The following is a 16,184-nucleotide window of genomic DNA, read 5'->3' as shown; positions in this document are numbered from 1 at the left end:
ACCTTTTTTATGTGGACACATTTTTAAAAATAAGTTTATAAGTTTATAATCTGTTTTAAAAACTATAGCCCTCAAACTTTTGGTTGTCTTGTGTCATTGTGTATTAGCAGAGTTCTTGTTTTATGCGCCAGGATTGTCATGATTGACAGACATGGCGCACTTTGTCCTGGGAAAATTGAGACTGTATACACGTAGTTCCAACCAAGAGTTGGTTGGTACTTAAATACTTCACTCAAATTCAGCTTTTTTATTGGTAATTCATGTTTGTTGGTTTTTCTTTCAGATCATCCGGGAACTGAGAGAAGAAGTCGATTCATTGAAAAAGCAATTGAAAGAAGCAGTGGTAGGTTTGCTCGGTTTAGAATTGTCACTTTCTCATCATCAAAGGTAAAGAAGTCTATCTGCCTTTGGACTCCAACTTCAAATCACTTCACTGACACCATCAACCTTATCCTGGGCCCAACCTTAGCAAGCTGCTTAGCATAAACAATTAAACAGAACAAAATGCTAATAGATTACCAACCCAAATGCAGTGAACTAACAATAATTGCTTTTATTTGTTGTCCACTGTTATCTAACTTGCTCAGTACATACATTTGTCTAGTTGGTAAGACACTGCTCTAGAAGTGCAAAGGTCGTGGGTCTGAATCCCACCTGAGTAATATGCCTGTGATTTTTTCACAGACCTTGGGTAATTACTGAGTATACAGTGCTAAGACACATCGGTGTACAAAATAAATATACATTTGTCAAGCCTGATTTTCTGTGAATGTTTGTTACAGAGCATGAAAGCTGACACGTTGAAGGAGAGACTGCAAGAGTCTGAGAAACTGATGCAAGAGATGACCCTAAGCTGGGAGGACAAGCTGCTCAAGACAGAGGAGGTCCATAAGGTAAGGTATATCACTAAACACAGATAGTAATCAAGACATAATCTAATAGTATCATATATGTCATAACACCCCCCCCCCCCCATTTGATTTCTGCACTTTTGGGGTCGGAAATTTTACATTTTATATGCTTAAAGGCTCTGGACACTATTGGTAATTACTCAGAATATTGCAGTGTGCAGCTTAAAAACTGACTTGGTAAATGACAAAAATAAAAAACGTGTGAAAATTTGAACTCAATTGTCGTTGAAGTTGCGGGATAATAATGGAAGAAAAAACGCCCTTGTGACACGAAGTTGTGTACCTTTAGATGCTTGATTTAGGGACCTAGAAATCTTATTCTGAGGTCTCGAAAATCAAATTCAAATATTAGTGGAAAATTACTTCTTTCTCGAAAACTAAGTTACTTCAGAGGGAGCCGTTTCTCACAATGTTCTATACTATCAACAGCTCTCCGTTGCTCGTTACCAAGTAAGTTTTTTTTATGCTTACAATTTTTTGAGCAATTACCATTAGTGTCCAGTGCCCTTAAGCCATGCATAAAGTAGTGTTAACATTGTAGTTAAGATTGTAAAGTCTGTGCTTGATTTGTCTTGTTGTACAGGAGAGACAACATACATTAGAGAAGATGGGCATATCCGTCCAGACATCAGGCATTAAAGTGGAACGTAACAAGTGTTTCCTCGTTAACCTAAATGCAGATCCTTCTCTTAATGAGCTTCTTGTTTACTACCTGAAGGTGAGTAGGATTTCAAACTTTACATGGTGGAAAATAAGATATGGAAAGGTTTGCGGTAACACCATGTAATGACCATGTAATCTGTAAAGGAGTTGGGGTGGTTCTGAAAAGAACCATTTGTTTAAACTCAACGTTTTGATCAGTATGCTCTGATCGTCTGACAGCTTTCTCCAGAAGACGATCAGTGGTGGGTCCCAGCTCGTTTACTTCACTGTTTTCAACCAGGTTTAAATAAGGTTTTCTTCCTCGCTTTGTGTGTGTTATTGAGAGACTGACTTCAAAGATGGCTGCTCACAGTAACACGTTTAATTCTTTAGCACTCGCGCTATAATCATCAGATAATTTTCATGTGATAATCATGTGATTATTTTCTTGTGTTGCAAGTTGAGCTGATTTTGTAGAGATGAAATTATCTTTTGAATGATTTTCTTATTGGTTTTGTTTGCGCTACCAAATTCAAGCTTGGAGGTTGGAAACTTAAGAGAGATTAACAAAAATGAAGTGACCATTTGTTACGTGGAAAGTTGTGCACACAAGTTTTCCTGATACCAACATATAATTTCTGTACCTTGATTCTGTTGGATAAACTTGCGAAGCATTATTTTCAGCTTAGTATTTCCGTCAGTTTGTTTAATTGTATATTTTATTATTCTCCAATCCTTTTAGGACCACACGTTAATAGGAAGGTCCGATTCAGACAAGAAACAAGACATACAGCTAAATGGATTGGGTATAATGCTACAACATTGTATCATTGATGTAGAGAATGAAATGGATGTGTACTTCACACCAATCGACGGAGCAAAGTAAGAAACAATCATACAGTCTTTTGAAACCTAGTTGTGGAGACTTTCTTGCCATTTTTGTTCTAGTATTTCCTTTTCTAATGAAATCCCTGGTGGAGACCAAGTTGCAAAAACGGATATTGTTGTGGGGACCTTTGTTTTGTTGTGTAAAGATCCTCACAAATGTGTGTGTGCCTAGTCAGACATACTGACCGACTGACTGAAACAGGGTAGCTATAAAGGTGCTAGAGGACTGACAGACCACCAACAAACAGACGACAAGAGAATATAAAGAGTTCAAGGTTGAAACCTCGTGTAAAACCATTGACACTGCAAAGTCAAAGACAGTTCCATTCTTAAACCACTTCTTGTCTGTATTTTTGTGCCTGTCTATCACACAGAACATACTAGACTTGTTATTAAAGACACTGGATATTATTGGTAATTGCTCCAAAAAAATAGTAGCATGAAAACTTACTTGGTAACAAGCAACAGAGAGCTGTTGATTGTATAAAACATTGTGAGAAACGGCTCCCTCTGAAATAAGGTAGTTTTTGACGAAGTTATTTCTCACTAAAATATTTGAATTTGATTTAGAGACCTCAAAATTTGCTCGTTTTCAAGCATCTGAAAGCACATAACTTCGTGTGACAAGGTTGTTTTTTCTTCCATTATTCTCTCGCAACTTTGACGACCAATTGAGTTCAAATTTTTACAGGTTTGTTATTTTATGCATATGTTGATAAACACCAAGCAAGAAGACTGGTCTATGACAATTACCGAAGGTGTCCAGTGCCTTTAAGTCAACCACACAGCTGTTGTGTCCATGAATAATTTGTGCGTATCAAGTCACCTGGCATTAAGTTGTAAACAAAACTTGTTTCTTTTCCTTAGATGTTGTGTGAATGGATCATCAATAACGGATCGTACAGGACTGAGACACGGAGACAGGATCTTACTCGGCAACTACCACTTCTTCAGAATCAATTGCCCAAGACCTCCTGGAGTAGGTTAGTAATGGCTATAAGTCTAAAACAAAGATTTTGCTCTTTAAGATCTGTCAGAGAATGCAAACTCCATGAATTGCATGCTTAAATTAACCACTTTGGGTCGGTATTTAGGTGGGGAAAAATCTTGCCCATTTGAGTATAAGTTTTCAGAACTTTTTTATCTTTTTGGAGAAATCTTTGTACAATAATACCCCGACTTGACAAAGGAAAGACGAGGTTCTCAGGATTTGTTGTTGTCTTGTGAGACTGCACAGACAAGTATGTACAAACTTTCAGAGAGATAATAATAATAACCCGTTTTTATATAGCGCTTTTCACACCCGAAGGGTTTCCCAAAGCGCTTCACATTATTACCCCTGGTCACTGGGCCTTAAATCACTCCTTAAACCATCTCAGCTCCCTGGTGGGGAGTATGCAGCCTGTGCAACATTAATATGCGCTACTCGGCTAAATCAATCACAAGAACCATCCCTGCCCTCACAGGTACCCATTTACCCCTGGGTGGAGAGAAGCAATTATAGTTAAGTGTCTTGCTCAACACCCACAGCCAGAAACACTAGGGCAAACCCTTCTCTTTTCGATAAGGTTTTACTTCCCATCCGCGACTTGGGGATTCAAACCAACACTCTGCTGATCAGAAACACCAGAGTTTGAATTTGGTGCTCTTAACCGCTCGGCCACCACACTTCCATCATAGTAGTAATGATTTGTGCTAACGATGTGCCTTTATGATTGACAGGATCCAGCGGAGCATCTACTCCTGACATTGAACCTCAGAATTCCAACTATGACTTTGTTTATGCTCAGAATGAGGTCATGATGAAAGAGATGACTAATGGTAAGTACTCCACATCTAGGCCAAATATTCTTCCCTTTTTATTTGCATATTTTGATTTAGATGAATATTATTTTGCTTTCTCATATGACATACTATATTATGAGCTGTAATGACGTAGTATTCTAAACAGCTATTGTTTTCATCATGATTTGTATTTGTTATCTTATGATTATTTTTCTTTCTTTCAGCTGAAATCCCTTAGGATTTGTTCACAAATTGTGTTCAATCCAAAAGCAGGCATGAGAATCTTCCGGTTTAAAGAATCGGGGTACTTTTTGTAACACAAAACACAATGTCCACAGAATTTACATTAAACTTATGCAGTTGAGGTGCTGTAATTTAATCCAAATAAATTAGCACAAAATAATTCCCGCAATAAGATCTCGTGGCTTTTACGCATTCCAAATCCTTATCAATTCCTTCTTGGCCAATCGGAACTCTTATTAACGTCTCAAAAGTTTGGTGACCTTTACCCTAACCAAACTTAAACACAATCAAAAGAAATGCCATGTCTCCTATGCGACACTTTGGCCATCACAATTTAAATCCTCATTTAAACTGGAATTCCATTTATAAATTTGTTTTCTTCAAATTTGTGGTCTTCGAGTTCAATGTGAATTTGATGTAAAATTTGGGGTTGAATTGTTTGGATATACATTTGGATCTCGCTCATCCCCTCTTCTTGGTCTCATGAGGACCTGTGAGTTTCCTCATTTATCTTTACACGATTCTGTTCAGAATAAATTGGCGCCCAGCAGCAGCCAGCCCAATATGCATTGATTTGTTTCTTCCATGTGCAGCAGGTTCAATTGATGTGTGTAGACTTCTTTCAGTCTTTCCCCACTTCATTCTGGTGGTATGGTTTGACCGTACATGTAATACATGTGCCATTGTGTTTGTACCCAAATCCTTGACTCTGAGGTCCAATATCTTTTCACAATGAAGTATAAATCCATCACAATGAAATATAAATTAATTTGTTACACCCTGGGACAATGGAACAGTGACATTTTGAAGGCATATTCCAATTTTTCGTTATTTGTTGTTGCCTTTTGGCCCTTCAGATCCCGTGGAGGCAGCCATGAAGCTGTTAGAGAACCAGCATCAGAAGGACAAGAAGGGTGCCCTGGAGAAACAAAGAGAGAAATATGAGAGGGAATTAGAGAGTCTGAGGAAGCAGTTAATGCCTGCTACTAGACCCATGGAGAGAACAGACACAGCTTACTACTCAGATCAGAGCCCTGGTAGCGAAGCCAGTGGTGACTGTGGACAGAACCTTAAGTACAAGGAATGGGCTGAAGAGAGGTACATGCAATTTTTTTTAAATATTTTTTTTTTATGCAAGTCGCCAGACACACAAGGCCTGAAAGCACTTCAAGGTGTGGGCTACAATTATTTTTTTTCCAGAGGCTGTTGCCACCTTCTCCTAGGGCTGAAACAGGGTTACCCCTTTTACAGTTCATACAGATGTAGGCTTGGGTATCATCAATCCGAAGCCTGGCCGGTAGAGCAGAAAGCACTACCTCCCCAACTTTACGTTGCAAGTGTCACGACCCAGATTCGAACCCACACTCTGCTGATCAAACAGCAGAGCTTGAATCCGGTGCTCTTAACCGCTCGGCCATGACACGCCACAGTAACATTCAATTCAAGTTGTAATGCCAATTTAGCCTGGTTCATACTTCCTGCAAATGCGAAGTTTTCAGACACCAGGGGAATACCTTAAGCGATAGTCACATATAGACACATTTACGGTGAGAAAAGTATTCTTAGCTCAGTATTTTCAAAAGAGAGTTTTTGTTATTTGTGAACAGAGATGAGTTATTCAGACAGAGTCTTGCAAGGTTACGTGAGGAGGTTGTGAAGGCAAATGCCTTGATCAGAGAAGCTAATTTCCTTGGAGAGGAGATGGGCAAGTTGACAGAGTTCAGAGTCACACTGCAAATCCCAGCTTGTAATCTCACACCCAACAGAAAAGTAAGTCAAGTTAAGGATTCTATTGACCCCTTTCACCTGACGTCATCATCTTGGATGCGCCATCTTGATGGTCAATGTCACTGTGCGTTATTCAGTGAAGTGCGCATTTTAGGCGACGCGGCGTTTACACGTAAACCTAATGCCCACCAAAATGGTGAGCATGTCACAGTCGCTGCATGTGATGTGCTACAAGGGGTCAATAAAGTAGGTTTATGATGAGACAGGATAGCTATGAGGAGCAGCGTTCTGGGTAGAGCAATATCTAGGGAATGTGAATCTAGTCTTCCTATTCATTATTGCCTTTTGCTCTTCTGTTCTCGAGTCTTAAGTAGCTAAGTACCAATCAATGCATTCCATCCAGATTTTAGAACACATTGTTTATAACAGCATAAATATTTATATGATTTAAGGCATTGCATGGTGAGGTTTTAAGATATATTTGGTTTGCGGTGACACTATGTGTGTATCTACTTGCCAGGTAGAGTTTGTTCTTAAGAGAACTATCTTTTTATATTCTACTACCGCGTAGTATCGGATTGTTCAGGAGACTTCTCAGTTCTGAAAAGAACTGTCCTGCTTTTTAACTACTACCTGGGCAGAAGGTAAAGCAGGCATGCAACTTTTCCTCAGATCAGCTGATTTCTTCTTTTTTAAATCTTAGTTTTTCCATTCAAAATTGAAAATACTTTACAAAACCTTGAAATTTTTTAATTTCCTCTTTTTTGGTGAAGTTACCCTTGCCTGCCTGGTAAAGAAAATTGGCTGGGACTACTACTTTCGTTATTAACTGCACTACCGCGGAGTGAGTTCTTGAATTGGTCTAAACGTTTCGTCATCGTCAGCATAAATATTACCAAGATGATATATGACTTATTTTGTTCTCAGCGAGGGGCAATAGTGAGTGAGCCAGCCATCCAGGTCAAGAGGAAGGACCGAGGGACTCAGATCTGGTCAGTGGAGAAACTTGAGAATAAGATTATTGACATGAGAGAGATGTACAACGAGCGTAAAGAGAAGGGTCTACCACTTAAAGTAAGTACAACATCCCATCACTAACATTCGGTATCCCCCCCTCCCCCTCTGAACATTATTCTATTCCGTTACTTGTTTATTAAGTTATCTATTTATTTAGTTTCTATTTTGTAATGGTTTGTGGAAGGTTAAGAGCTTGTTTAGACAATTAAATCCATTCTGTCAATCCCACCTCTTTGATAGTACCATCAGAATACACCTCTCTAAGTATTCATGAATGACGTCACAATTCTAACCCAAAATGAGGGGCAATCGGTGCATGTCACGCAACCACCAGTACCAGCCAGTTGCAGTGGCTGCGCCTATGGCCTTGTTTTGGGGTTAGAATTGTGACGTCATGCATGAATATTAAGAGAGGCGTATAGTTGGGTTTGAAGGTCTATCACTTTATATGAGTCCTCAATTTACATGAAGTAGTTCATTTTAAATCAGACAAGCACAAACTGACAAAAATGAGCAAGTATAAAATAAATATTAAGCAAGATGTTCACAGAGGATTTGCATTGTTACATCACCCTTTAGCTAGAGAGAACCTCTGGGAATTAGAGCGTATTTTGCTTTGCTAACAGTAATCAATTTTTTGTTACAAAATTGATTTCTGCTTAAAGGGTCGATGTACTTTCTTCAAACACAATAAAGGCCTTACTCTACTCACTCATCCTATAATAACCAGCACAAGATATTAAGAGGGGACTGTTACAACTCTAGGTTTTCTTTACCTTTGTTTATTGATAGTACCAGGACATGTAGTATTACCAAGGAAACATAAACATTGAAATATTATTATTGGTGAGAGCAAAATCAAAACTACAATGAATGTAGCCATAAAGCATGTGAGGACTATCCTTTGACTAGTCAATCATGATAAATCATGCATGCTCATTTGCAAAGTCATTCATGTCAACTTTCTGCTACATGTACTTCAAGCTACTTTTGTGTGTAATTGTGTTAATCACTGTTTAAAGACCTACTTGAACAAAAATGGCAAGCCGTGAACTTTGCTGAGTTTCATTTAAAATGTTTTCAATCAATGAAATTTAGTAATATGACTATAAATAGAATTTAATTGTGTAAAAAAAAAAATCATTTTGAATACCCTTATCCAGCGCTTTTCTGAAAGATTTGCGAAAAGCTCTGTTACGTCATCACTCATGTTACGCCATATGTCGAAAAACAAGTTCGCTCAAGTGCTTCTTTAACTAATGCATTACATCTTGAACCTGCTCCACCGAGTCAGCTTTAAGTGACCGTTTGACTTCATTTGACGAACACTGTTTGACCTCATTTGACTGACCCTAATTGACCTCATTTAACTGACCTTGTTTGACCTCATTTGACTGACCCTGTTTGACCTCATTTGACTGACTCTGTTTGACCTCATTTCACTGACCCTGTTTGACCTCATTTAACTGACCTTGTTTGACTTCATTTGACTGACTCTGTTTGACCTCATTTTACTGACCTTGTTTGGCCTCATTTCACTGACCCTGTTTGACCTCATTTGACTGACCCAGTTTGACCTCTTTTCACTGACCCTGTTTGACCTCATTTAACTGACCTTGTTTAACTTCATTTCACTGACCTTGTTTGACTTCATTTGACTGACCCAGTTTGATCTAAGTGGACTGTTCCTCCTTTGTTTTCAGGATGTTGGACCAACAAGACTTCGCAAGCTCTCCTTTTTTGAGTCTCAGGTGATTTGTTGTAGGTTTCGTCAGTGTGTGTTCTGCCCTGTTTGTCTCTGTGTCTGTCACCATATCTGGTAGCTAGTCCCATTTCCTTGTCAATAACCTTTTTATCAATGCTAATCAATGGTAGACTGTAATATACATGTAACTCTGCAAACTAATAGATAATCATGACATCTTTTTGTCTCTGTCAATAACTACTTTGAATTCTAAATGTAAGCTATTTTACTCAACTTCCCTATAACACTGTCATCACATAAATTACCCATAGAATTCTCAACGCACATGGCTCCTAAAGGCATTTGACTGTATCAAAACCAAATGATTTATGCATTCTGTGTGAAAAAGTGTCAAAAACAGGTCAAACAATTTAAACACTTCTTTTCAGTTGTACTTCTCTCTTTTACTTGTCACATAAACACAAATATAGCCAGGACAAAAAATGGCTTTTGCTGTGATCAAGAATAAATTCCTGCGGATGACTAGAGCAAGCTAGTTGAAACGTTGAGACCAATTTAAGAACTCACTACGCGGTAGTGCAGTTATAAAACGATCTTATAAGCGAAAGTAGTAATCCCAGCCAATTGTCTATACCTTCCGCCTGGGTAGTAAGTAAAAAACAGGACAGTTCTTTTCAGAACCGTGAAGTCTCCCGAACAATCCGATAAATCTACTCTGCGATAGCAGAATACATGTTTATCCATTGCAAGACAGTTCTCTAAGTCTAGTTCTGCAAACCAAATATATACATATAAACTTACAATGACTAATATTTTAATAATCGCAACTTTTTAACACAATAGATTTTCAAAGTCAATATCTCATCAAAGGCTTAAAAACTTATTAATAGTTGCATCGGGCCGTGTTGTACAGTAAAGTAGTATGGAGTAAAATATGGGTTTAGTTAATCAATTAGTTATCAACAAATAAACATGGACAAAACTGATCAATAACGTTATCGCTGTGTCACCATGGAAAGTTACTAATGTTGACATGGAAATCGTGTCTTCATCTCAAATTTAGAACATACTAAAACTTGAGCTTTATTGTTTGTTACAATGATTTGTTTGTATGGAATGGCATCATGTCCTTGTCTTTCCTAATGTTCCCATCACCCTCTAGTCATCTCCTAACAACCCTCTGTACTTCTCCACCTTCAAATTGTTTTCAATTGTCTCAACCTTCTTTGAATTTTTCATTTGAAAAAAGAAATATATATTATATATTTTAGTTTCTAAACTCAAGTTAACACTGTGCCCCTTTGCTTTGTATGACACAATTTTTTTTTTTTTCTTTTTTAAACATATGTTTATTTTGATAACCTTGTTTGAAAGCTGAAAATTTTTCTACTCTATTCAAGAATGCAACATCCCATTATAACACTAATTTGACAGTAAAAACCTTACCTTGCTGTGGGCACTCTTGAATTGTTTCCAATTACTCCATTGAAAACCTAAATATTTGGTGCGTTCAAATAGCTTCCACTGGTCGACCCTGCAGTGTTCATTCCGGTGAGCCCCTGACAAGAGCTAATCGAACAATCACTCGCCCTCTATTCGTGATGTCATGCACCTCGGGCCAGCCCCAGGTGACCTGTTCCACAAGCAGGGTACTTGGGGCTGACCCAGGTGAGTCCCTGGAATGACGTCAAAGCTATTCGAATGTACAGGGGGCAGACCGGGGTCGACCGTGGGAAGCTAATCAAACGCACCAACAAATTGTCTTTATAATAAAAGGAAAGTGGTCAATTCACTCTTGGAAATGGTGTTGACAAAATGATACAAGTTTGCCAATTGTGCCTTATAGTCTGCTAGTGAGTAATAGCTACCTTTATGTTTCTTTTCATCCACTAACCCCCCCTTCCTCATTGGTCAGGATTTCTTGGCAGGGATTCTGTCTCTACAGGTGACCTATTATCTTCTACCTTTGTGCACACGATTCTTGTATCTCTTATTTTAGTAATGCACTGCAAACTATTTTTGTTTCTTTTGTTCCGTAAGGTCTTATAGATTTGCTAATTATTTTCAACTATCTACACTATTGAAGATATGAACGGTTAGGTTATTGAACTCTATTATTGATGAACTTTCCATGCATGGTTTTTGAACCCTATTTGGTTGAATATTTGTATCCCAAATTATTCTTTTTCCCCTAGGTAACTGTGATTTGATCTCTTAATTTAATTATATTTATTTTCTTTAAACTTTAATTTCTGCAATTAGATTTAGACTTGACATGTTTATACTTGGTGTACTTAACGCTTATGTTTATATTTTTATACTAATTTTACCTTATGTTTGATTCATTACTTTGTTTTGTATATGTATATAATGTTTGCATGACAAGTATTTTAAGCTCCTTAAGTGCCTAAGACAGTTCTGACACTAAGATTGTTACATTGCTTGCTTGCTTAAGTCGAGTGATGTCCTTGAATCACGATGGTTCCTTATGCCTTTCTGTCCCCCATTGCCGACTTGAAATCTGCTGATTCCAGACCCTTGTCTATTTTGAGAATGTCAGTGTAGGTTATTGCCGGTCTACTAGGTTTCCTCCTCCCATGCTTAGGGGTCCACAGAACAATATTGAACACTGGTTCGTGTTTGCTCCTGTAGCAGTAGCCAGCAAAACGCATCCTTCTCTGTCTGATTGTTGTTGATATAGCTTGGGTAGGATCCCATATAGGACTTTGTTGGTCATATGTTGACTCCAGTGGATATGGAGAGCTGTTCTTAATAGCCTTGTGTATCACCCATCTGCTATTCCAATTTTGGAGTAAGAGTCTATGCCTCACAGTCGTATAACAGCACGGACTCTACTGTTGAAAGGAAGAGGCGCTCCTTGAGCCTTCTAGGAAGGTCTGATTTCCGTATTTTGGTGAGCCTATTGGATGACCTCCATGCTGATGCTTTGCGTGATTTGATGTCTTTTTCGGTGCTTTCCATCAAGGCCCCAAGGTACTTGAAATTAGTTACTTTCTCAACTACAGAGCCGTCACTTGTTAGGTTGTTCTTAAGAATCCATTTGTTTGTCCGGCATGAGCTGCTCTTTTTATCAGATCTCAACCTACATGTATGATAGGGGGCGTGGTTGGCTTGTGTGTAAAGCGCTTGCCTCTCACTAAGGTGACCCTGGTTCGATACTAGGCCAGGGCCATATGTGAGTTGAGTTGTGCGTTGGTTCTCTGCTGTGCCACAAAGGTTTTCCAGACCATCCGGTTTTCCTCCCTCGAGAAAAATCAAACACTTTCGATCTCTGGCTGTGCTCCGTGGTCATACTGAGTTGATGTGGCTGGCTGCCAAAGGCGCCCTTGCATGCCTGCTTCTCAAACATGTTTAGCCGCGTCCTTCGCAATTCAGCTCTTGGCTGCGAGTAAGGATGATTAGCCTCCCAAATTATTATTATTATGATAGTAGAATTTAAACCCTGAATGGTGTGCATGCACTGTGCCCTCTGGCACAGCCAAGCTCTGTTGCTCCTGTATTTGTGGACTGTTCCTGTTTCTGTTTTTTTTTTTTTTTTTTTTTTTTACTCTTCCCCACCCCCTTAAACAATCAGTAAAAACCTGTGTATTTTATTGATTGAAAACACTGTGGACATGGTCGGTGGGTATGCTCTGTGGCAGTGCTCTGTGGACGTGCTCTGCATACATGAACTTTACTGTTAATAACGACTTCATAGATAAATATATTTTAGGCCTCTAGTAATGATTGAACTAGCATTGAACTAGCATTGAACTTTTTATTAGCTATGGCCGTTGAACCTGACAGCCAGTCCATAGTCCAACTGTTATTCCTGTATTTTACTTGAGTGACCTTCAGCATTCTAGACCAGATGTCTTACCACTAGACTACCGAGATTGCCCAGTTACAGTTTGAATCCTATGTGTTAGCAGGAACCGCAATGATTTAATAGATTGACAATTTGACTCAAGGGTAAATAGTACTATTTGGTTTTACCCATTGACTAATGTGTGTTAGCACTGTTTACTCCGTACTTTCCTGAGTTTTGTGAGATAACAAAATTACAGTCAAATTACCTGGGTGGGAATCATACCTACAATAGCTGCTATTCTAGACCAGATGTCTGATCACTAGACCACTAGAGATTGCCCAGTAGATAGAGGCAGTTTAAACCCTTTAGACCAATCCAACGAAACAAAAATGGTAGCTCCCTCTATTGAAAATTACCAAATGCGGTGTCTTTTTGTGCACAATCTAGGCATTGAAGACACCGCAGCAAATGGGGCGCGGTGCTCAACACTTGCGCGCTCGGTGCTCAACACTATGACGCCCAGTGTGTGCGTCGGATTGGTCTATACTTTATCAGCGGGTACCGCAACAATGTAATAGATGTTAAATTTCCATCGGGTAAAGGCAGATCACCGAGCAGCTCCCCTCTTTATGCTATGATCGTACTGATCATGAGGCCGAAGGCCACATTGGATATTGGATGCAGATATGCTATATTTTTTCGTATTCCACGAGCCTGAGTGTGATAACGTATTTATCTTCCAGCCTCATTAAGTAAATGAGGTTAGGTTGTGTTTTTGTTTTTGATTTTGCACGCGCAAAGTTTAGAATGTAATTTTTTGCACTGACCGTATTCGGAGCGTGACGCATTGACACTCACAATACGCAGTGTGCAATATAAAAACTGGGAGTAGGATATAGCTTTTTATACCAGTCTCCAGTTCGAGCATCTGATTAGCGCGTACTGGAAGATAAAAAAGTATACGCTTATCATCATAAATCGAGGCAAAATGTCGAGCTTGGGGGAAAAGAGGGTTGGCTTGCATTCACTTGCTTCCACCCACCTATCTGTAAAAATTTTCAACGGTCATAAAACAATTTACAATCTTGAATTGCTTTTCTTCTTGTAATTTTATCATACCACAGGATTATTTCTTGCCTAAACCTCGCACCCCTTCTGGAATGCCATCGGCAAACAAATCCAAGGTGACACCAAATTGACAATAGAAGTTTGCATGGAGTAGACATTGGTCAAAGTGTGGTATGCTGTGTATCAAATGCATGAAAACAAATTAAGGTGACAAGAGTAATAAAAAAAATTATTGTGAGTCCAAAGTAGATTGCATGGGAGTAGAAAAGGGTCCCAGTGTGTAGGGTCAACGCAAAATGCATGAAAAATTAATAAATTTATAGGTGAGAGAGAGTGGATAAGTTTTTGCACAAGTTGAACATTTATGAAAGTTAACTAGCTGAATAGGACTTCATTTGCATGTACTAGAAAGTGTCATCAAATGCATGAACAGATTATACTGTAGGGTGTAAAGAAATGACGTAGTTGTGGAAATTAAAGGAACTTCTACTTTGTCAAGAAAGAAAATAAAACCCAGACAAATGAGTAATTCAGTTTGTCTTTTTCTATAGTTTAAACTTGAGTACTTACATGTAGGTTTTATTATCCATTAAAACTATAAAGAGTACAACGTAAACAGTAGTGTTTATTTTGGGTTGAACAAAGAGAAACTGACTTGAGCGGGACTTGAACCTCCGACCTACAGATTAATGTCCTGGCACACTAACAACTGAGCTATCCAGCCGTAATGATGGCAGGCTCCCTATTTTGTCAATATCTATGTTTGGGGGAGGGGGGGGGGTGGGGTGCCAGTCAGAAGCCATACAACCGTTAGCTGCTAAAAATCAAGAGAGAATAAAAAAACAAAATTTTCATTGTGGAAAGAATTGACTTTTTTAAAGTGAAGAGCTAGTTTAAAGTTTGCATTGTGCTCTCATGCCATCTAGCCATCTTGAGACAGTTGTATTTTTTCTAGCGGGAGTTCTTCTTTATCCGTTAACAATTATGAATACATTTGTTTGTGAAATTGGTGTAATTGTAATTGTGAAATAACTGGGTGATGCCTGCAGTCATGTTTTGTCTTCATGTAACTGTTAACCTTTGCATTGTCAGACTGTGTTTTTTCATTTTCCCTAAATCATGTTACTGTTTAACATGGTAAACATTTATAGCAGACAGCTTCAAAAAATTGTCCCTTGAATATTTTATCCTTAACTTTGTACCAATGAAATATTTTTTTCATAAGTGTGAATACATTGTATTCAAGTGATTTACAGCAGTCATTTGTACACGAGGTTCACCCTTCATTAAGTTAACAAGTCTCATATCCATATAATGTGGGGCAACATACAAAACATGTTTAACAAATAAAACCATCCCACTGGAAGGTTCTTTGGAGTTTTACTTACAATGTGCTCTCCCCGTCAGGGCCCTTTGTTCTTGCACAAAAAAGTTTATTTGTTATTTGTGCTTTTTTATTGTTGGTGGTCGGAATGGATTTTGTTTGTCAAATGATGTTGTACTCTATTGACATCTTGCACAACTGTTGTTCAACCTATGAGCCATTGTGTTGGGCACCATTATGTGTAATAATGAAAGCAATGATGGATTGGAGCAACGTTTAACATGGCTGTTTTGCCAAGACCAATGTCTTATCGGGTGCTCATTTGTTATTTGTGCTTTTTTATTGTTGGTGGTCGGAATGGATTTTGTTTGTCAAATGATGTTGTACTCTATTGACATCTTGCACAACTGTTGTTCAACCTATGAGCCATTGTGTTGGGCACCATTATGTGTAATAATGAAAGCAATGATGGATTGGAGCAACGTTTAACATGGCTGTTTTGCCAAGACCAATGTCTTATCGGGTGCGTTCGATTAGCTTCCCTGTGTCGACCCCGCGGTGCTCATTCGGGTGAGCCCCAGACAAGAGCTAATCGAACAATCACTCACCCTCTCGTGGCGACGTCATGCACCTCGGGCCAGCCCCAAGTGACCCACTCAACAAGCAGGGCACTTGGGGCTGACCCGGGTGAGCCCCTGGAATGACTTCAAAGCTACTTGAATGTACCGGGGGCAGATCGGGGTTGACCCGTGGAAGCTAAACTTACGCACCCTATATAAACCTCTTTGATACAAACAGTGACCACCATTGGGTATGGGTGACCTTGAGTATCACAATTTCTCCTCTTTGTTAAGACACTATTTGAATATTTGTGGCACAACTGAGTTATCATTGATATGGGTAATTTAGTAGCATTGTTTCGTCTGATACATTGTTGTATTTGTTTGCAGTGAAGGCTGCTTGGTTTACCAACCTCTTGGCTGTGACATTGCAAATAACCTTGTGTTGTATTTCTCTCTTCTACTAGGCAGGCTTGACAAAGTAACACCCAATTGGTCAATT

The 16,184-nt window shown here is 38.8% G+C and overlaps 1 protein-coding gene across 5 annotated transcripts in view; it reads left to right on the top strand.

The window, feature by feature from the left end:
* The window catches only part of LOC139950010 (kinesin-like protein KIF13A), a 121,562-nt gene that overhangs the window by 80,747 nt on the left and 24,631 nt on the right, over nucleotides 1-16,184 (top strand). For 2 of the 5 annotated variants that reach the window (XM_071948628.1, XM_071948633.1), the window contains exons 12-23: nucleotides 284-343; nucleotides 783-893; nucleotides 1,495-1,629; nucleotides 2,296-2,435; nucleotides 3,309-3,424; nucleotides 4,164-4,262; nucleotides 5,327-5,567; nucleotides 6,077-6,239; nucleotides 7,125-7,271; nucleotides 8,918-8,965; nucleotides 10,835-10,864; nucleotides 13,855-13,914. In XM_071948628.1, the coding sequence (XP_071804729.1) occupies nucleotides 284-343; nucleotides 783-893; nucleotides 1,495-1,629; nucleotides 2,296-2,435; nucleotides 3,309-3,424; nucleotides 4,164-4,262; nucleotides 5,327-5,567; nucleotides 6,077-6,239; nucleotides 7,125-7,271; nucleotides 8,918-8,965; nucleotides 10,835-10,864; nucleotides 13,855-13,914 (1,350 nt within the window). The remainder of the gene's footprint in view (nucleotides 1-283; nucleotides 344-782; nucleotides 894-1,494; nucleotides 1,630-2,295; nucleotides 2,436-3,308; nucleotides 3,425-4,163; nucleotides 4,263-5,326; nucleotides 5,568-6,076; nucleotides 6,240-7,124; nucleotides 7,272-8,917; nucleotides 8,966-10,834; nucleotides 10,865-13,854; nucleotides 13,915-16,184) is intronic. The other 3 variants (XM_071948629.1, XM_071948631.1, XM_071948632.1) reach the window with 3 other exon arrangements.

This window comes from Asterias amurensis, chromosome 17, assembly GCF_032118995.1.
Source record: "Asterias amurensis chromosome 17, ASM3211899v1".
Classification (NCBI taxonomy): domain Eukaryota; kingdom Metazoa; phylum Echinodermata; class Asteroidea; order Forcipulatida; family Asteriidae; genus Asterias; species Asterias amurensis.
This window is presented reverse-complemented; position numbering and strand designations above follow the sequence as displayed.